At 44.0% G+C, this 22,030-nt stretch overlaps 1 protein-coding gene across 1 annotated transcript in view; it reads left to right on the top strand.

Moving 5' to 3' along the window:
• SEMA5A (semaphorin 5A) overlaps positions 1-22,030 on the top strand; it is a 124,577-nt gene that overhangs the window by 27,021 nt on the left and 75,526 nt on the right. Inside the window, exon 2 of the mRNA XM_035101278.3 lies at positions 17,594-17,791. Coding sequence (XP_034957169.3) covers positions 17,662-17,791 — 130 coding nt within the window. The 5' untranslated portion in view covers positions 17,594-17,661. The remainder of the gene's footprint in view (positions 1-17,593; positions 17,792-22,030) is intronic.

The following is a 22,030-nucleotide window of genomic DNA, read 5'->3' as shown; positions in this document are numbered from 1 at the left end:
TATTATGTGTTGGACTGGTACGTTGAGTGCATATTTTTACATGCATCTGATTTATTCCTTGTTCACTGCATGTATGATTTTGTATATTTTTGAGATGTTCCAGCCTGATAGTGTATTTTAGAAAAGACGCGCACACATGCATTTTGTTTTATGACCATTTCCTTTGATATTCTGAGAGCATAAAGGTAAAGGTACCCCTGACAACTCTGGGGTTGCGACGCTCATCTCGCATTATTGGCTGAGGGAGCTGGCATACAGCTTCCAGGTCATGTGGACAGCATGACAAAGCCGCTTCTGGCGAACCAGAGCAGCGCACGGAAACGCTGTTTACCTTCCTGCTTGGAGCAGTACCTATTTATCTACTTGCACTTTTATGTGCTTTCAAACTGCAAGGTTGGCAGGAGCAGGGACCGAGCAACGGGAGCTCACCCCGTCGCGGGGATTCGAACCGCCGACCTTCTGATCGGCAAGCCCTAGGCTCTGTGGTTTAGACTTTTCTCTTTTCTCTTTCTTTCTGGACACTATGCCATTGCAGTGTGACCATTTCCTCAATGCAGCAAATGCACATTTGTTGTGGGATGCTCTGTTGCCTTCTGTTCTAGGGCCTGCTGCATTTTACCCACACAAAGGGAGCAGTCCTATACACAGTAAGCTGGCATTAAGCAAGCCCAGTGTCAGGTAAGCTGGAGCAAAATTGTACTAGATCAGTTGGTTAGAGCATGGTTCTACGGTTGCAGGTTCAATCCCCATATAGGACAGCTGCATATTCCTGCATTACAGAGGGTTGGACTAGATGATCCTTAGGGTCACTTCCAACTCTAAAATTCTATGGTTCTAAACTCAGTTCCAAAGTGTTGGCTGAACTGGCCTGAGCTGGCAGAGAGAAAATATGCCTTTAAAATAGACCTTAAGTTACACCACTCTTAGGCTTAGGCTTTGTTTCCAGATCATGTCACTGAGCTGAATGGCCTTAGGATCCAGCCTAGGATCCCCCCCTCTGGTCCCAGACCCAGGAATGTCTCTTTTCCATGGCTTATACCATCTCAAGGTCTCCAGGACTCACCTCAACAGGGGTAGCCCATCCCATGTAATTGCCAGGTGCAAAATGAGGTGGCAGCTTCTGGTGAGATTTTGTGAGATCTCTCAGATCTTTCATGAGCTCTTGCTGGAAGCCGCCACTGTGCCAATCCAGCGGTGGCCGAGGCAGATGGCATGTCCCTGGGGGCAGCGCTTCACGGGATTCTCCCGCCTGAGGTGGCAGCTTCAGTCTGCCCCATGGACAGGCTGGAGCCTTTCGTCGTCATTTTTTATTTGTATGCCGCCTTTCCACAGTTAAAAACAGTGCTCAAGGTGGCTTACAGCGGGACAAGATTTACATAATTACAAAAGTCATAAGCAATACATAAACCGCATCAAAAAAAATGCACATTCAAATGGAAAACAATTTCCACAAAAATCAAAATCTAAAACTAAGAATACAGCATTAATATCACAGTTTAAAATGACATAGGTAAAAAATAACAGGAATTTAAACAAAAAACAAAAACAAAACAAAACGGAGCCCTCTCTGCCTGGCAGCGGCAGCGGCAGCGGCAGCAGGGCCATCTTAAGCATATCTGGCACCCTGGCTCTGTGGTGCGAAGATCCCTCCAGCGCCCCCCCCCCCTGTTTCCCAGCGCGGCTGTCTGGCGGGCGCCTTAGAGCTGACCCTGGGCAGCAGTCCTTTATAGAGCCCTTCAGGCCGTGCCCTGGGCCAGGTGGGGAGTGGCAGGACTGGGGCTCTCAGACGCTGAGCAGGGGAGTCCTCCTGGCTGGTAGCAGTGGCAGCAGCAGCAGCAGCTCTTATAGGCCTGTCAGGCCCCGCCTTGGGCCACCTGGGCTTGCAGACACACAGGCTTGCAGCTGAGCCAGGATAGAGGAGACACACCAGAGCACCTCTGCCTGGCCTAGCTTGAAGGGTGTTCCTAGGCTGGGAACTTAGCTGTTAAGGTATGTAGGGTAAAAATTTTTAAAAACCCCAACCTGCTCCCACTATGGTTAAACTATGTGGTTAAATTAAGACAGCATAGCAGATCTGCTGGATCCTAATTTGCTCATCCCAGTGGGTGGGATGGCTCCCTTAAACAGTGTCCTGGTGTTGCTTGGAAAATCCTGATTTCTCCCCCCCCCCCCAGCATGCTGTCACTGCTAATGTGGTTGCTGCTTGCAAGGGGCTGCAGAAGGGCCTCCAACACCTATTGCAGTCTTCCCGTGACTAATACAAAAGTTGCAAAAAATTAATATTGCAGATAATTTTGTTTCCTGGTTGGGAAACAAATTAATTTCTGCATTGTTTGTGAAATGTGCCAAAGAGCGAGTTGTTTCCCAGCAAAGAGAAACAAACCCAAGAGACCCCCTGCTCCATTCTCAGATGTGTTAAATGAATGTTTGCCTGGCCTTTGGCTCCTATTGAAATTAAAGTTGTGTGCAGATTTCATGGTTGCTGTGGATACAGGTAAAACCGTGTTTGGCCGATGGGGCTCTTGCACAAAGCTGCCCTTGTCCTCGTAACTGATGCATGGACACATAATTTAAAAAAAGAGGTGATGTTGTTTATATAGCAGAAGCTGGTCTTTTTCCAGCCATGTAAATGCAGGGCATCAAGAGAGTTTTCAAGGGCCCACATACTACATCACCACCCATACTGTAGTTCTGGAAACTGACTTCTGAAAGAATAGCTGTTTATTCTGCCCCATGGCTGGCTTCTTAGCAGGGGGCCACGACTGAGTTGGACACATTTGACAGTGAATGTGTGGCATTCTGATCTCCTTTTGCCAATTGGCTGTCTTAATCAGAAAGTTTAAAAGCCCCCAGTTTTTTACATGAAAATACATCAAGGTAATGTTTACAGGGAGCTAGAGACTGCTGTACAGACTATTAAATAGAGACTCACCTCTTTGCTGGGTATGACTAACAATTGCCTCCAAGCGAACTGAAAGGGAAGCTTTTTTGTAAATTGGGAGAACTGTGGTTCTTTGGGGCTACCAGTGACGTGTATGACTGACAAATAAGTAAGCTAAGCTAGTAAAAATTGTTGTGGCCTTAGTCTTTTGTGGTGCTTCAGGGCTGCAGTTATAATCTGAGTTTGGTTTGCCTTGATCTGAATCGTAAGCGAGTGAGCTGGAACCATGTTTGAACTGACCTCAGGTAATACATTTGCCCACTTGTTCCGGCAGACACACAAACACTGGCGTTTTCAATGTCTAGTGCAAAGACAGGGTCTACAACAACTCTGCCAGGTAGGACACCTTCAGAGTATAGGTTGAGTAGCTTGCCCCATGCCACCTAGTGCTTTCATGGCAGAGGCCAGATTCAAACCAGGGACTTCCCAATTAGAGATCTACGGTATCTGTTGCCAGCTCAATAAAACAAATTGGAAAGACAAATCTTTTAGCTTTATTAGCATGAGTTGGAAGACTCCAGGGCCTGATGAGCGCAGCTACAGAAAAGTGACCCAAAGTTTGAGCATATTCTCTGTTTTCTGAGAATCTAATTTGAACCTCCCCCCCCAGTAACCAACCACCAGTAGAGTCAACTATTTATTGTAAGTGTTTGTTAGCACATTCTGGTGTCATCGTTTGAGTGGCTGTATTCTGAGATCTGGTTGGGCACAGTAAACGTTTGGAATGAGGTTGAGAATTGCCGAGTACTTCATACAATAACATTCTATATTTCTAGGGAGCCCATGGAATAATTACTTGCTTTTACTTATATACTGTTCCGTTAGACACAGTTGAAAAAGCAGAATAGCAGGCGGCAGAGAAGATATTTTAATTGGAACGTGGAGACCAGTGAAATGGCTCTTAAAGTTTCAACTTGAAACCTAAGAGGATTTCATTTTAATTAAGAACCAGGCTTTGGCAGCAAGAAATGAGTTTACTGGTACTGCTTGGAGTCTGGAATACACCAGGGTATTTTATCTACTTAAATAAGATTAACACTTAAGAAAATTCCTGCAAGAAGCACTTGATATGCAAGGAGTGACAAGTGTGTAAGATGGCGTTAGAAAGGAATTTAAGGTGATGTAGAGCAGGGGCGAGGAACCTGTGTGGTTGAGTCAGCCTGGCCCAGGGGTGAAGGAATTGGGAATTGTGCTTCAGCCACATCTGAAGGGCCATGACTTCTATAGCCCGAATAAAGAGCTCTGTCACCTAAATTTCCTGTAATTGTACCAAAAAAATGAGAAAATTTACATAATTTGGCCAGGGTAAAAGGGTCACCTCCTCTGACTGAAAACTGGACAAGGGTACACTATGCTGTGTGATGTTTTATCTAGAGTGCGGAATGATTGTTTTCAAGATGTTGGGTGAAAAAATCATTGTCAACTTAGAAGCACCGTGAGAACAGCATGGAAGGCAGAGTGGCCCAGTTGCCCTTTTTCAGTGGTGTGGTGGTTGCAACCTAAAAGCACAGCTGGATTCAAAACCTTACAGATGTTCGGCACCACCATTCTCCAACCTGGTGCCCTCCAGATGTTTTGGACTACAACACCCACTACACTGTTCTACCCCAAAGCTGCTGAGCAGCAAGAAATTGGGATTCAGCGTTTCAGACACTTCCCAGTGGATGGTGCAATTAATAGCCTGGTCCAGGCACAGAAATTACCAGATATAGCAGTAACATTCTAGTACTGTCTTTACATAGCTCCAATATACGTATAAGTTTTCTGGCTAGATGTGGAGACAGCAGTGAAAAGCCAAAGGCATCGTAGTAATTTGAGGTGTGCTATCCAAAGACCTTTAAAACCAGGAATAATTGGGGAAATTGTGGTGGATTGATTTTCTCTTTTTGTTGGCGGGTATCGTTCTTACACATCTGAATTAAATGATTGCCTCTAGTCTTTGTTCTCCCCACCTCCTGCAGTCAGTGGAGAGAAGCACCCACAGAGCTCTGGGGTCACACGTCCATCTATATACTGATTTCTGTGATGAAAAGTGTTCCGTTTAATTTCTGAGATCATTATAATTGCTAAAGGACGTTTCTGTGCCCTTCAGTTTCCTTTTTCTACTCATTCCTCTTTCTGCTCTTCTTTTTTCTCGGGAAACGTAACCCTACTGAGGGTTCTGAAATCCGTCTCATTAGTACATTTTATTATGAGTTCAGCACACCTGAGTTGGCTGTCTCTGTATTCAGGCTCCAGCCTGGAAGGGTACGAAATTGCCTGCCCCCTTATTATGCTTGCTTGCCTGCCCTCTGGGACAGTCTTTTGTTTAGCAGGTGTTCTCTGTAGAAATGCTTACTGCCTGGAATGACCTAGAGCAGGCACCCCCAAACTCCGGTCCTCCAGATGTTTTGGCTTACAACTCCCATGATCCCTAACTAACAGGACCAGTGGTCAGGGATGATGGGAATTGTAGTCCAGAACATCATTATCCCCCTGACCCAGAATACATTTAATGTATAGGTAATAATGCAATATATAATGGATCCTACCACCTGTTTCTGATCATATTGGTTTCTTATTGAAATTTAGTTTGAATTGTAAGCTTCACGGTCAGAGACCGGACTTCCTTTTGTTTAAGACTCTGTAAAATGTCATGTGTGCTAGTGGCACTGCATAAATCAATGAGATTTATATACCTGCTGGATGAGGGAGCATTAGATAAGCAGAAGTAATTCTAACATGTTATTGAATTTCTAGGGGGGTGGGGTGAGCAGAGGTTGGATGGTCATCTGTCATGTATGATTTAGTGGAGATTCCTGCATTGCAAGGGGTTGGACTGGATGACCCTCGGGGCCCAACTCTACAGTTCTATGATTCTAGTGCATATTTAACGGAGTGGGCTGCAGCTAACATGCGCTGCCAAAATGTGCTCAGAATCTGGACATTGAGAAAACAACTGCACATTTGTTGGATGGAATATAACGCCTGATAACTCCTTTGCCAGGAAATTGGCTAAGAAAAATAAGACCGTGGTTGTTAACATTGAAACAACAATTAGACTCCCCCCCCCCAGGTTCCCAAACTCATTGTCAAATATTGATGAATTGTGTCTCCCCCCACCCCAAATGTGGTGGACATTGCCTGCTTAGATGCCCAGCTTATTTGGAAACTGAACTATCTACAATGTGCATCCAAAAATGTTTGTTCCTAGGTGACCTAGGTCTCAAGTTGATCAGGCCCTGGGTTGAGTCTGAACACATAGCCAGCTAGCCTGGAACACCATAGTCTTGGAAATGCTAGGTTTAAAAATTATTATTATTAAATTTCTATACCACCCTTCATCCAAGGATCACAGGGCAGCTTACAATATAAAAGCACAAAAATACATAACGCAATAATGATCAAAAACATAACACCAAGAAAAGGGGACTGTGTGTTCTCTGAGGTTAACACAAAGGTGGAAAATCACAGCAGTGTTGTGCTTGTGCTTCATGTATCTGTTTTGCCTGTTCTCATCACGTAGTTGAGCAATACAGTGATTATGCACAAGCTGCACAAGGACTGTGAGATTTGTTTGGTGTTTGTTCCTATCCTGCTCCCAGGGTGATTTGCAGACAGTCAATTAAAACCAAGCAGTCTCTGCCTGTGGGCTTACAAACTAAGCAGTCACCATTGGTATCTGAAGAAGTGTGCATGCACACGAAAGCTTATACCAAGAACAAACTCAGTTGGTCTCTACGGTGCTACTGGACAATTTTTTTATTGTTTTCTTAATATTTTGACTGCGTCAGACCAACATGGCTACCTACCTGAATCTAAGCAGTTACCTGTCATTCACATCATTATTGCCTTGTTATACTTTGGCTATATGAACAATAAGGTCATGCCTTTTTTAAAATCTTAACAGCTAGTGGGTTTTATGTTGTGGGGTTGGGCTGACCTTGTTGACTTTTTGTTTTACTGGAAAAAGGATTGATTTCTTGCAAGTGGAGGCATGCCTAATAGCTTCCACCAGATATTTTGCATTTAATCTCAATTCCACATTGCTGGAGTCAGTTTTCCTAATGATGGGGGGCGGGGTGGTTAAATGAATATCTTTAGTTATTAGCTGAACAGCATCTGGCGTGGTTTTCTGTTCACTTGGCACAACAAAAAATACCTTCCATTTAATGTCAACATTTCAAAGGAAAATAGTTTCATGAACACATGTGTGGAATTCTGATTTATTTTCTTAAGTGGAAAATTCCTTTAATTCTACTCAATTCAAAAAAATGTAGATTCATTTTCATGAAATTTCACCATATTAAAATATGCTTGGTTTTAGCTCTATAATTCAATATTCGTCTTAAAAGTTTTTCAATTGAAAACCAAGGCAGAGATGGATGTTGATCAGAGGACTAGAAAAAGTTGATTATTTTTTTATTAAAAAAATCCTTCCAGTAGCACCTTAGAGACCAACTAAGTTTGTCATTGGTATGAGCTTTCGTGTGCATGCACACTTCTTCAGATTTTTTATGTTGTTGGGAAGGAGCAATGCTGATTTCAACATTTCATGGATTGAAGACATCCTAGAAAAACTGAACATTGATGTGTCCAAACAGCAGCTGTTGTTTTCTGCCACTGTTATTTCAGAGAGCAATTATCTTGGATGTTTGTGCAGCCCTTCTATTTTAAGTACTGTGTGCCACATTGAAAACACACCCTCCAATTTCCTAGCCTTTGAACTTTAAAAACGTATCCCGAAATCACTAAGGATCCTGCCAGTGCAATACAAGGCTCCAGTCAGTCCATACAATTATGCCAACTATGGCTAAAATATGAACTTGTGCTCCTCCATATGCAAACAATAGAAAAGGGACTTTTCTGAAAGATCTGTATGGTTGACATCAGCCCAAGTAATTCTGATAGCAGCATTTCAGACAATTGCCATGCTAAATTATGGGGTTGGTTGTTTTTGCCTAGAACCATATCATGGTTTGAGTTTCCAAATGCACAGTGGGCAAACCTTGGCTTACAGCAGCTTCTCAGCTTCTGTTTTTCATCCTTGCAGTGTTCAGCTTCCTAAGTCAGCTCTTACTTTTATAGTGCAACAGCCTTGGGAGCAAGAGCAATCTTAACTACTGCTTTTTCAGTTCAGACCCATGCCAAACCATTGTTAAGCTTTCTTATGTATGGCTTGGCATAATGCCAAATGAGTCTCTGTATATCAAGGATATACTGTATTTTTCCATGTATAAGACAAGGTTTTTTGCTTTTAAAAAAATAGTAAAAAATTGGAGGTTGTCTTGTACACAGAACATGGGCATCCGGGTTTTTTTTTTTAAAAAAAAAATTTAAGCATCTGTCTCGGATTTTGGCTTGGGTGGGCTGAGGCGGTCCCCCCCTTTCTCCCTCCCCCCTGGGCTCGCCTCCTGAAACCCCTGCTGGCTCAACCACCGGATCAAGAGCAGCTGCCGCCACCACTGCTGAGAGCTGCCTCAGCTCCCTCTCTTTTCCCTTTTTTCCTTTTTTTCCTTTTCCCCTCTCAAACTCCCACCCTGCCCCCAGCCCACTCACCACCTTTCTCAGCTCAGTTTGCTCCATGGCATGGCCCAACGCAGAGCGGGCGCTGCCTTCCCCAGCTCTTCCTTGGCATCCTGCTTGGCATCCTGCTTCCCTGCAGTGGCAGCTGCCACTGAGGGGGAGCGTGGGGTGCCCCCCCCAGTCGCTGCCTTTGCTTCTTCACCACGGAGCACTGCTGGAAACTTTGCCCCCAAAAAAGATAAACTTGCCACTGCAGATCATCCAGATTTTGACTTCTATTTTAGGGTTTTGTTTTCTTAATTTTGGGTCCAAAAAAATAAGGGTAGTCTTATACATGGAGGCGTCTTATACATGGAAAAATACGGTAGATATCCAAGGACTGGTTGGCTGGTCCATTCATGCTTCTTGCTTCCTGCATGGAGTTCACATCAGCATAAAAACGGTTTTGCTCTCATTTTATTCTTGTAACACCCCTGCAATCCCAGGTCCATCCATTATACTGCGCTTACTCGCTTCAGCAAATCCTCAGCTAACCATAAAATATAGTAGGAGGAATTCAGCATAGTGCTAACCAGATTGTTCCATTAGTGCCGGATGCCATGGACTGGCTGGACACTGTGGAATAGTGGGAGGCAACAGCTGGAGAGCCACCCAGGAACCAAGGCTCTGAGCCCAGGGATTGGTGATAGGACGACAATGAGTGATCTGAGGGAGAAGAAGGAGAAGCCCTGGGAAAAGGAGGGGTCGGAAGCTGAGACGGTGGAGAGTCTGTGGCAGAGGGAAATCCAGAAGCAGCAAAGGAGAGATGAGTCCGATTGATGAACAAGTCAGGGTGTCTTCCCCTTCTGCTGTGACAAGCTGCTCTTCCCCTGGTCTCCCAGGACCAGGAGAGGCATGAAATGGGAGGAGCAGAGACAAGCGTGCCAGCGCAGCCTCAGATTGCTTGGGAAGGACGTGGGAGAGGAGGAAACTTAGGCAGCTGTGGGAGACCTTTAGTCTCCGCAACTGCCTCATGGGGGCAAGACCTACCAAGACACATTGGTGTGCTCATTAGGCCTGGCACTCCTGAACTGCCCTTGTTACTCCTTGTGAATTATTGCTGGCTGGCTCCCTGCCTGCCTGCCTGCCTGCCTGATGGAACAATCAGGGCGGGGCATGCTGTTCCAGGGGTTCTCCTGAACACCCCTCTAAGCCAATTTTGGGGTCAGGGGGTGAGGAGAGGGGGGATCCAATGCGCCAGCAGAAATAATCTTGCAAGCTTTCACTGGAAGTTGACTCTCACCCACTAGATCAGACATCCCCAAACTGCGGCCCTCCAGATGTTTTGGCCTACAACTCCCATGATCCCTAGCTAACAGGACCAGTGGTCGGGGAAGATGGGAATTGTAGTCCAAAACATCTGGAGGGCCGAAGTTTGGGGATGCCTGCACTAGATGTATGTTAAGTGAACAAATGTGCTGGTGAACAACTTAACTGTAGTTACAGCATGACAAGGTTTGGGGGGGGGTCACTTAAGGGAGTGAAGGGAATGAATTTCCCAAGCTGGCCCATAATTTCTTATCTGCAGTTAGAAGGGAACCAGTATTATGTCAGCATCAGCCCAAGGTATAAAATTGTGTCAGATGTCAGAATAGTATTATCTCTCCCCTTACCAGACTTCTTTGCCTTGTATTCTTTTCTATACATTGTTTTGTATTCGTAAGGAAAGATGGAGAAGTAAAACCACAACATCTTTTGATATTTGCCCCAGGAACTATGGGGTGGGTTGGGGACTGGGAAACCAAAATCATATTTAAAATCTGCAAGATGAAATATGGAAGCACAATCTTAAAAACATCACTGTAGCTGTCTCCCCTCTTAATTGTAGCATGGATAGAGCTGCTTTAAGTACAGTATATTATAAATTGGCAGTGAATATAAGAGAAAAAGTTATAGAATTAGATACTCCCATAACGATACAAGAAATAAGGAATGTAATGAAAAAGGCAAAAGCTGGGAAAACACCAGGTCCTGATGGACTGCCGCTGGAATATTACAAGAAGTTTGAGGAGGTACTGATAATCCACTTGCAAGAAATAATGAATATGATATTACAGAAAGGAAATATGCCGGAATCTTGGAAAGAAGCTTATATCACATTACTACCGAAAGCAGATGCGGATTTAGACTTAATGCCCAACTACAGACCAATATCCTTAATAAATGCCGATTATAAAATCTTCGCGGGAGTAATTGCAAACAGATTAAAACAAATACTTAAAGAAATAATACACCACAACCAGGCCTTTTATGAAGGCGCCTTCATAAACTGCCATGACACGTTATCAAAGGCCTTTTCCGCGTCCAACAACAGGAAGGCCACTTTTTTGTCAGGTTTAAATTCCAAATATTCTATTAAATCTATTATGTTTCTTGTATTATCAGATATTTGCCTTCCTGGCAGAAAGCCGGCCTGGTGGTGGTGTATTATTTCTTTAAGTATCTGTGTGTTTTATGTTTGTTTATTCTTTGTAATTCTCTTTAATCAATAAAGACATTATAAAAAAATAAAAATAAAAATATTTTGTGTGTGAGGGGGAAATTCCAGAGGAATAAGTATTTGGCTGTAAAACCCTGGATTGGGTTGTCTGATGGGGTCTTTATGTTGCTTAAATGCTCCTGTGTTGAAACACAAAATTAGTTTACTGTATTTTTAGATGTTTTGGGTTTTTTTTAATAAAAAAATTAAATACTTTTTCTGTTGGAGATCAGAAGTTGTACTACACTACAGAAAGAAAGGGCTTTCCACATTCTGGGTTCTTAATCAATCACAGGTTATATCTCGGTTATGGTAAAGCCTAGATGGTCCTTTAATAAGACTATAAAAGTCCTTAGAGACCTATTAAGTGATATTGGAAAGGGCTGGGGGAGAGAACAATCAGCTTCTTTTATGAGCTTCCTTGGAGAAGGTTGTCAAAATGGGCAGGGGGAGTTGTGGAATTTATGGGCCATCCATTGATGTGAATGATATTAGTGTGGTAAATGTCATTATACTTTATGGAGCTAAACATGTTTCAGTGTGTGTGGAATTCATATTGCTTTTTAACAATCGTTCATACAAATGGGTTAAATGAAAGAATCTGACATTCCCCCTTTCTATTTTTATTGGGGGGGGTTTTAAATTAAAAAGAGTGATAATAACATATCTCAACAAAAATGCAATAGATAGCCGAATTTTGATTTCTGCTAGTTTGCTTGAACTGATTTCGTTGGGACAAAATTCCTTTAAATCTTTCCTTCTTTGCTTGGCTTTTGTTTTGATTGTTCATTACGCAGATCTGAAGCATGGGTGTGCATGTCTCCTGTTACTAAATAGCTGAAAGAGCAATGGTACATTTCTGTTTATGAAGGCAGCAGAGAAGCAAGAGTAAGATAGTTGCTTTAAAAAGACATTTCTTGATTGTGCCCTATTGGATAATTACCACTCAGTCTCCAGCATTCCAATACTGTACTGGGCAAGGAGTTAAAGTGAGCGCTGGTGAGCCAGTTTGCAGGGATTTCTGGATGATACTGATTAGCTATGTAGTTCTGTTTCAGTCTAGTTTCTTTCCCAGCTTTGGTTGTCTTGGCTTACCGTATGATGTCCCCTGGGAACTGGGCAGGAGAAGTGTGCTTCTGTTCAGCTTTCTCTCTCAGTGGCTTTAGATGGCATTCACCTGACAAGAATGGAGATTGGGGCCATTGTTTCCCTGGGGCCTCCAGTCCTTCCTGGAGTGCAACATAGATTCTGGTGGGTGGTGCTTATAGATTTCTGCTTGACCGCTTGCTATTGGTTCCTGGATTCCCACAGGGATCCATCCTGCCTTCTATGCTGCTCAATATTAACACAAAACTGCTGTGGAAAGATTGTCTAGAGAGTTTTGGAATCTGATCAAGGCTACCTCTCCTTTCCACCTCACTTTGCATCTGAGAGCCATAACGGACTAGATATGGATTACCAACCACACATTCTAAACAAGGCTGAAATGCTTTCAGTTAGGAAAACTTTTGATTCAGCAATAGGGCTGCCACCTATATTGGATGTGGTTTTGTTCTCAATGAAAAGCCAGGTCTGCCATTTGTGTTTTCAACTGTTTTATGCTTGTGCATTTATCTTATTCTTTAGTGGCCTTTGGTGGTTCATTTTGAACCAGAAAGGTGGAGAACAAATGATTTTGTGAATAAAAGCAACACATCAAATGCTTGCAACAGCAGAGGATGAATTCACAACTCACTCCAGAATTTTCCATTTTAATGGGGCTGCTCTACAGTGAGTTATCAGTTGTGGCCAGAGTTAAAATCTGGGCACAAATTGATGGATTATAAATTTTTAGAAGTATAACTTTGACCTGTCTCTCAAGAGATTAGGGAAATTGTGCATGAGGAATGACTAATTAAGGTTGTGTGGTCAAGCTTTGCTAACTAATGCATCTCTCCATCTACCATCAATATAATCCAGAGAGGAGGGCAGGCAGAGAGAATGTAAATGAGAAAGCTTTTTAGAAACGAATTTCCTGAGTCAAAAGCTTGAGTGCCTCTTGTTTTGTGAACCTCTTCTGCACATTAGGGTAACAAATATGTTCTTTACCGATCTCATGATTAATTGTTGAACGGGGGTGATTCATACTCAGAAGAGGATGAAATGCCATTAAAGAGAATAGGTAAAGGTAAAGGGGAACCCTGACCATTAGGTGGAGTCGTGATCGACTCTGAGGTTGCAGCGCTCATCTTGCGTTATTGGCCAAGGGAGCCGGCGTACAGCTTCTGGGTCATGTGGCCAGCAGGACAAAGCTGCTTCTGGCGAACCAGAGCAGCTCACGGAAACGCCGTTTACCTTCCTGCTTGGAGCAGTACCTATTTATCGAACTGCTAGGTGGGCAGGATCTGGGACCGAGCGACGGGAGCTCACCCCATCGCGGGGATATGAACCGCCGACCTTCTGATCAGCAAGCCCTAGGCTCTGTGGTTTAACCCACAGCGCCACCCGCGTCCTAAAAGAGAATAGGAGTTAAATAAATAACCATTCAATGCTTCTTCATTGATTTAGTCATTCTGTGTGGCCTTCCAGATTAATAGATGACAATGACTGATTTGCCTGAGGTTGCTCACATTCCCTATTCAGTTTTCATAACATAAACCGTAGACTATCTAATCGTGTCTTATATGGAGGATTAATTCCAGCTGGAAGGAGTACAAAATCAACTGGAAAGACAGTGGAAATGGACAAGCAGGGAGTGGAGGTTAGAGGGAGCCAGCCCTGTTTGATATGACTGCACTCCATCTTGACGCCAAATGTGCACAGATAGTAGAGGCTGGGGGGAGCGGAGGCGGAATTATTTTGGCTTTGTACGTGCATGGAACTGCAAGAGGGAAATTCACTGACTTTCCCACAGCCTATATATTTAGTAGCCACTGGCCAGGATTCCTTGGCAAACTTCCGGGGGGGGGGGGCGCATGCCACCGGTGGGGTGGAGCCATGCACAAAAGTGGGGAGAGCAACAGGTGCTGCTCTTGCATTTGTGTACTAGGCTGCAATCCAGCCCCACAGAAGCGAGATGGCCACACACTCTTTGTGTGTCTCTCCCTCCTGGCAAGGAAGAGGCATTATTTTGCAGTTCTCCGATACATTTCAGCCACATAAAAGCAGTTGAGGAAGGTGTGTGCCCTGGGCAGAGAGAGAGACCCAGAGGGTCCCATTTGAACCCTGCCTGATACAGAGGAAATAAAACCGCCCCCAGAAGTCAAAAGCATGGCTGAAATCAGTTTCCAATTCCAAACTCTTGGTTCAATATGTAGATGCTGAGGATATATGCAATGTTTAGAGATACCGTCTGTTAAGTGGTTTATAAAATAACTGAATAGAAAATAAGCATTTGATGGTCTCTTCGCCCTAAAAGAAACTTTTGGAGCCCCACTCCTCCAATTTATGTCTCAGAGTTATCACGAGTCTTGCCTATTCAGAAATCCACACATTTTGGTATTATGTTTTATTGCTCCTGCCCTGGGAAAGGAGATGCGTGCGCAAAATGCACCTGGCACCTGACTAATTTCTAACACTGTTTCCACGTTTCCCCACTTTGCCCCAAATTTTGGTGAAGCTCCTTTGGAAGGGGTGTGTTGGCTGTGCATGGACGTTCAGTATTAGCAGTTGGCAGAATTAATCTTGTGGTTGCCACTGGTGGCTGGGCGTTTGTGGACTCCTGTTCCTATTATCTGCTCTAGAACACATACCTGGTCTCAAATGTTGCTTTGAGAACATAGCAAAAGATGGTCCCCGCTGGGTCAGACCAAAGGCCCGTCTGCTCCAGCATCTGGTTCTCACATGGACAGCCTGCAAGCAGAACTGGACTGTAACCGGACATGTGATTCCCAGGGACTTGTGTGGCATTCAGAGGAAGGCTGCCTCCAGAGTAAGGTAGACTCTCGGGAACGGTGTAGTCAGCTTCTGTTTTTAATGTAATTCTTGGTGGAACAGAGACAGTCAAATTGCAGTTCTCTGCGCACATAAATTCCTGAAAGTATTTTATCTCCTCCTTCAGCAGACAAGACTCCCAGAGCAGCTTACAGATAAAAAAAAAAAAAAACAACCCAAAAATGGTCCCTGCTCTCAGGCTTATAAAATAAAATATGTTGCACAAAATGGGGGGGAAAGGGATGAAGAGGAAAGAGGAAAACAAATAAACTCAGGTGCCAGTTCTTCACATTAAGAGAGTTGCCATAGTTCAGGGAGAGGACTGGTCTCTCTTAGATGGCCCTGCACTTTTTTCCTGTGGGAGGCTTAGGAAGGAAGTGAGTGGAGTTTTCTCAGAAGTAAACTTTCCTTCATAAGGCTCTCACAGGCCACTCATAATGTTTCCTCAGGCTGTCAACCTATTGAAGAATAATTGAAGAATAAGTTGACATCCAAGGCTATTCTCTCTCTCTCTCTCTCTCTCTCTCTCTCTCTCTCTCTCTCTCTCTCTCTCTCTCTCTCTCCTCCCCCCCTTTCTTTCCCCCCACCTCTCAGCCCATATAACCTTTTTGGGGTGGGGAATGAGGACTTTATGAGTTTAGCACATCAGTTCTAGGAAGACCACAGCAATTAATCTTCCATTGACTGCTGCTTGATAAAACAATTATGTTCAGTAATCAGCATTTGTTGAAAGCATTATTTGCCTCATGACTTTTTCCACACTGCTTTATGGGGTTGCCCTGTTCTGTTTATCAGTCTGAGTAGCCTTTTATTTCCAAGTAGAGGCTGCCCTTGATGTGTGGGTGAAACAACTTGTGGCTGCTAAGTCACCTTCAGTTCAGTGCAGGGAATGGTGTGTCTGTATCATGTAGAGCTAGAATGTTGCCAAAGCGAGAACAGTCTTGCAGAGATACAAAATTCCCAGAAATATTGAAGCCAAGGGGACTGTTTTAAAACACATGCATTCTATAGACCATTTTAAAAGGAGAGTGATACTTTTATAAACGCAGCACTTTTTTTCACTACTGCTTCCATAACTTGTTTCTTGGAGAAAAAGGCTGCCTGGGTGTTTCCTTCCTCTTCTGATTCTCCCACTGCAGGCAGCATTATTCGCTGTGCTCTTACCTTAAGGCTACATGATGAAAATAGAAACTTAACTAATATTATTACATTTTTATATGTTTGGGACCAGTTTACTCAAAGGACTGCACCCATGTTGCCAGCTAACTCAGAGGGATTGGCTCAGTGTCCTCTAGTGAAAATGATCAGTACATGTAACAGGGCCTTTTCAGCAGTAACCCCACAATTATGGAATTTAAGTTTGCATGGCCAGTTGGAGACCCCCCCCCCAACCCCAAGAGCCACCCAGGTGTAATGAATGACGCATGACAACGTGTTATGGGATTAAAATTGGCCCCAACTTTATTTAAACTTTCAGTTGTAGGAAGACCTTGGCTTAGGCATTGGGTGTTTATCCCCCCCAGTCCCCAACCAGGGATCTGAGGCACATCAGGGTTAATAGATCTGTCTGGGGAGTGGGCTGGCTCTGGAAGACATATGTTTAAGCAGAGAGCCCCCCCCCCATTTCGCTGCAACACAGGGGAGTGCACTGACAACCTTTCAGCGTATGGCCATTGACTCCCGTCAGCACAGCCCCTTTAACAGGGAACCCTGGGATCACCGCCGTGGGGTGTGTGTGTGTGTCACCACTTCACGCGCCCCACCCCCATTTAGGGAAGATAGACTAAAGGATTCCGCCCAAGCCTAAAACCGCCAAAGTTGTGACATTTTGCTATGGGGAAGGCGAAACCTGCCAATGCCGGGGAAATTCCTTCCCAGTCCTTTAACAGCAACCATCGAATGACCGTAGCAGCGCCCACATATCTGTAAAGAGGTTAACCTGAAATAGAGCATAAACAAAGGGAGGGCAGGGCAGGTGAAGCTCTGGAGCTGACTGTGGGCTCCCAAGAAGGCGCCACCCCCTTACATACGCAAAGAGCAGACCGGAGTGATGGCTACCCCTTCTTGATCCACTCTCCTGGCTCTGCCTCCGCCCGTCACAATGGGTTCATTCTGAACTGAGGTTTGGCGGGAACCTCAAGGGCTGTGATGTGGGGCGGTGGACCAGGAGCTTTCTGCCGGGAGTCTCAAAGGATTGGGGGTGCTGCGCGCAGCCACGCAAAGGGCGCCCTCCAGTTGATGGGGAGAGCGGTCATTCTACAGAGATCAGGCATGCCCCATCCCTTACATTTTTAAAGTGGGCCTTCTACTGATTTCTTCTCCACAAGATCATAAATAGTGGCTGCTTATTGGGTCATGGCTAAGTTTTATTGTTGCTACTTTGTTGTGTTTGATTCTGCTGTTACTGTTGATAGTATGGTGTTTTATGAGTTGGATTTTTATTTTACGCATGTAGGACTTCCTCCTAAAAAAGCAAACTATAAATCTCTTAAAATAAGAACTAGTTGCTATAAGAGGGGAAGCTATATTGTTGTCCTATCTTTGAGTAGGCTAAATTAGGGACCACTTAACACTTGGAAGTGTCAGCTGATCACCCTTGAAGAGGTTGAGTCAAGGGGCAAAATAGACATTGGGGGCTTGCGCCAACATCTGAAGATTGGAAGATTGGCCATTGTTGATCCACGTAGTTGTAATTATGTTGTGCATTCTTTCTCTAGGGCCTTTTCGCATCTGAAGACAAGAAGAGTTCCTGGCTAAGGGAGATGTGACCGGTGCACAGGAAAACATGGCTAACGTGCAGGATGGCATTTGGATGGTGATGCTGGTCACAGGTCTGGGGGTGATGTACTTTGGAACAGTGTCCACAGAGGATTCCCAGTGCCAGCGGGTGGAGCATCCTGTTGTTACAAGTGAAGGTAGGTGATTGAGAAGGCAATTTCCAAATAAAGAAGAGCAAGGAATAGCAAAATTGGAGTTAAGTAGAAGTGGATTTGTTGTTCTTTGGCTACTTTCCTTATAGACTTCTGTCTGTATTAAGAAAATCTGAGATTGCAACAGATTGGTTGGAAATCTCTGCTCATAATTGACCTGCATTTTAATTTTCACTCCTTTGAATCAGTGGGCTGATTCATAAATGCTCACCAAAGCATTTATGACTGCTGTGAGGCCACAAAATGTTTGGTGCACTATTTTCCCAAGAACAGTCATTATCTCTCAAGCCAGCATTGTTAAAAGGCTGCTATTGTTTTGTCCCGGGCAGTAGCCCCCAGCTAGCAAATGGGGTTCTAGCCAAAGGGGGACTAGCCAAAGGAGCCCAGGGACTCTAGATCACACACTGCTAGCATCATTTTTAAACCCAAGAAGCAGAGCCATGTCAAGCATGGGTTAGGTTCCGGTGAGGCAAGGTCAAACCCAGCAGAGGGTAAGTTCAGATGAACAAGGTTGGGCAAAACTGACATCCTCTTCGGGCTCCACAGAGGGTCTCCTCACGAGCCACGTGAACTCTCCATTTCTCTCTCAACATTTCTGGGTTTGAATTGAATGATTTCATTATTTCCCGGTGTATTGTGTGTGTGTGTGTGTGTGTGTGTGTGTGTGTGTGTGTGTGTGTGTGCCTGTGCCTATATCTGTATCTGTATGTGATCCCAAGACCTCCATCTCCTGTGGAGCTATAGCCAATTTTGACTTTAGTATATATGTGAAGTTAGGACTCTTTGCTCCAGTAAGCATCACTTTTCATTCCCTTATGTTGAATCTTACCTGTCATTCTGCAGTCCTCTTGCTCAGTTGAGTGGAAAGGGGGCACCTGTGGAATGAGCAATGAAGGCAAAAGACCAAATGCCAGCAGGTTTTGAAAGCCAAGCACCAGAGCTTTGCTACACCAGGAAAGAAAGCTCTATCTGTTTTGTCCTGAAGCTGCTTCTCCCCAAAGATATTGCAAGACAAGTTATGCAAATATATATTCATAGGCCAAGCTACAGCCTGTTTTTACTCCACAAAGAAGGGGACTCAACAGAGAGTGGAAATTTTGGAGTACTGCATCTGAATTTAACCCATAACACTATAGCAAGAAACACTACTATCACATTTTCAAAATTACGGTGTTTATGATAGTTGTATTTATATTTAGCAGTAGCCAAAAATCACTGACGTTCTGTTAGGCCAAGAAAATGACACACTCTCATAGCATTTCACACCTTTATGAACCTAACTGCATTTTCTTCCTGAACCTCTTTTCTGGTCAGGAAAGAGCCAAGACCATTTGAAATTTAGGAGGATGGGGAAGATGATAGACTTGTATGGAAGAAACTAGCAAGCTTTCATTTGAGATGTCAAAGGACTTTTTTAAAAAAGGGATTACATATGGGAATAGCACTTTTACTTTGTGACATCAGCAGCCATTACTCTGATCCTCTCACACACCCCATTTCACACCTATTTGCAACCCTAGCAACCAGCCCACTCGATGCTGGGGAAGACTGCCATGCTTAACAATGAATGAATGATTTATTCCAGCTTTAAGCTCATATACACATAAAAATAGACACAGTGAGACATACTTGCTTTACAATTAATAAAATAAATATAGAACTAAAAATATAACAATTACAGATAATATAAAATTAGGAAAAACGATATGGTAAAAGCTTTCAGGATTCATGTAACAATCCATTCGCCTCTTATAGGACAGAACAGAAGTTAAAAATCTTGCCACTTGCAAGGTTACAAACGAAATCAGTATCTTGCAATAATAGGGCGAGCTGAGTCTCTACTGGAAGTCCAGAGAATTTTTGGACTAATGGACTCAATAGGTTTTTCCGGACACCACTATACAGAGGGCATGCAAACACTATGTGCTGAAGGGATTCCATCGACTGGTTATCACAGGAACATAAAACTGAGACTCGGCCCTTAGAGAATCTGTGAAGAAGGACGTTGGAGGGAAAAACATTGAACCCCGCTTTAATAAACGCAAAGCGATGGCTGGCAATAGAGAGGGATGGTAAATAAGCTGGAACATAATGTGTGATGCTTAACAGACTTAGAAACCAAATGTTAAGGTTTAAGGCAGGGCTATGAAAGCAAGAAACAGTCAGCACAACTGCTTTCTGGAAAGGCAACTAAGTGATAGTGCAAGAGGAACATGGGGAAGCAGACAGACATGTGAGTCCTGAGGGACAGAGAGTAGGATGAGGTAGGGGGTCAGGGAAGCAAAAATAGGGCAAAACCAATGGAGAATAATGTGGGCATCAGGGCCGTCTTAAGCGCCCCTGGCGCCATGGTACACCGGATCCCTCTGGCGCCCTCCCGCCCCGTTCCCCAGCGCTGCGGGCGGGTGCAGCGCGGGTGCCGTGGGCGCGGGTGCGCGGCGGACTGGCTGGCATTCATCAGCCCACTCAGCTACTGCTCCCCATGACAACCACGTTGGTTTTTGCATTCCCACCATTTGCAGGGAGCTGAACATGATTTCATAACCTCTTTTAAATCCTGATGAAAGGGAGCTAGAGAAAGAACATTGCATAAACTTAAAGGTGGTGCTTTCAGGTGTGAGGTCTTATTCTTCATCCCTGAGACTTCTTGTTCTTCTCTCTGATTGATTCTGATCAGACGTACGGCTGCTTAATCACCAGACTTAAAGGGGTCTTTGTGGCTTTTGCTGCTAATCAGCCTCCTTTTCTCCACAGGGACTGCAATAATTGCCAGTGTTCTTTCAGGGTACCAGCAGCGAACATATTGGCAATTTGAGCAGCTATGAAAGTTAGCAATGGTGCTGCAGACGGGAGAAGGGGCATACGAGAATGTATGAATGAGGGGAGTAACCAGCACGGATGCTGTTAAAAGTAAACAGTGATTACTCAGTGGGAAGATAGGAAGTCAGCAGGGCAAACAAATAAATAATGCCCCAGTTTCTTCTTGCAATATTTTTTTTAGTAACTAGCATACACCCCAAGGAATGAAACCACAACAATCTGATGCAAGTAACTGCTAAACACAGCTGAGTCCCCTTGCTTGCTGCAACTGTAAGGACGATCTGCTGAAATAGATTCATTTACTTACTTGGCAATTATAGTTGCTGAAATCAGCTCTGTAAAATTCAGTGGAGGGCACAGGCAAGGGTTAAAAAGGGCTTGTGGGGAAACAATTGAGCCACTGATTGTGCCCTCTGACATTAAGTCCAAGAACAATACTTTCTGAAGGGCAGGTTCTGGCCAGGATCTGGAGAACCACAAGGCTGCTTCTGCACGCACCAAGACCTGTTTTGGCTCTTCCTCCCTACAGAATGTTCCCATATCTTTCTCCCAAAGCTACTCATAAGGACCAGAACAATGTCCAGTGCAGCTTTCAACACAGTATCAGCGGCTGGGGCCAGAATCCTAAATGAATGATTTCCTACTTACTCACCTCAAATTTATAATTTGAAGTTTTCATTCAGAGTTTGATATCATTCCATCGTCTCCCTTTAAACCGGACAGGCTACAATCTTGTGCACACTTACCTTGAGGAAGCCCTACAATGAGCTGTAAATCAACTTGCATTATCCGAGTTTGCAGAAACAGAAGGCCTTGGGGGGGGGAGAGAGATTCTCTCAGGCCTCCAATCCTTATGAAGTCCACAACAAATGGGCTGATGGCATTCTGTCATCAATGAAGATTAATTGAATGAGCATCTCTGGCAACAACAGAAGGCAGAACAAATGTAGAAAAACATTTAAAAGCCTCCTGGAATTGCCCTGGTGACATATGGAAAGGGAGAGTAGTTTGAAATGCGGTTGTGTGTGTCTTGTTTCATTGCCCATTTGAAACAGAATTTTTGATTGAGCACATAGACTTAATGAAGATGATAAATTAGACTCTTCATGTTGTAGTTGCAGAACATTCTGTTATATTGGAAGGGGGTTGGCATATCCTCTGAGGGCCAAGCATTAGCTTTCCACTTCACTTCACTTCAGTTTCTTGACGTTACAGAACATCCACACTCAATTTCCAGCTTTATTTAAAAAAACAACCAAAAAAACACAATAACAACAATAACAGATAAAGCAGGAGTGGAATATAAATGGATGCCACAAGAAAATTAGACAGGGAAACAGCAGATTGAGAAGATTGCATCCACATACTCTTCAAGTACCACACTTCAGCTGGTGCAGAACATTG

Source organism: Zootoca vivipara, chromosome 8, assembly GCF_965207765.1.
Source record: "Zootoca vivipara chromosome 8, rZooViv2.hap1.1, whole genome shotgun sequence".
Lineage (NCBI taxonomy): Eukaryota > Metazoa > Chordata > Lepidosauria > Squamata > Lacertidae > Zootoca > Zootoca vivipara.
Note: the sequence above shows the minus strand (reverse complement) of the source record. Positions and strands in the feature narration are given on the sequence as shown.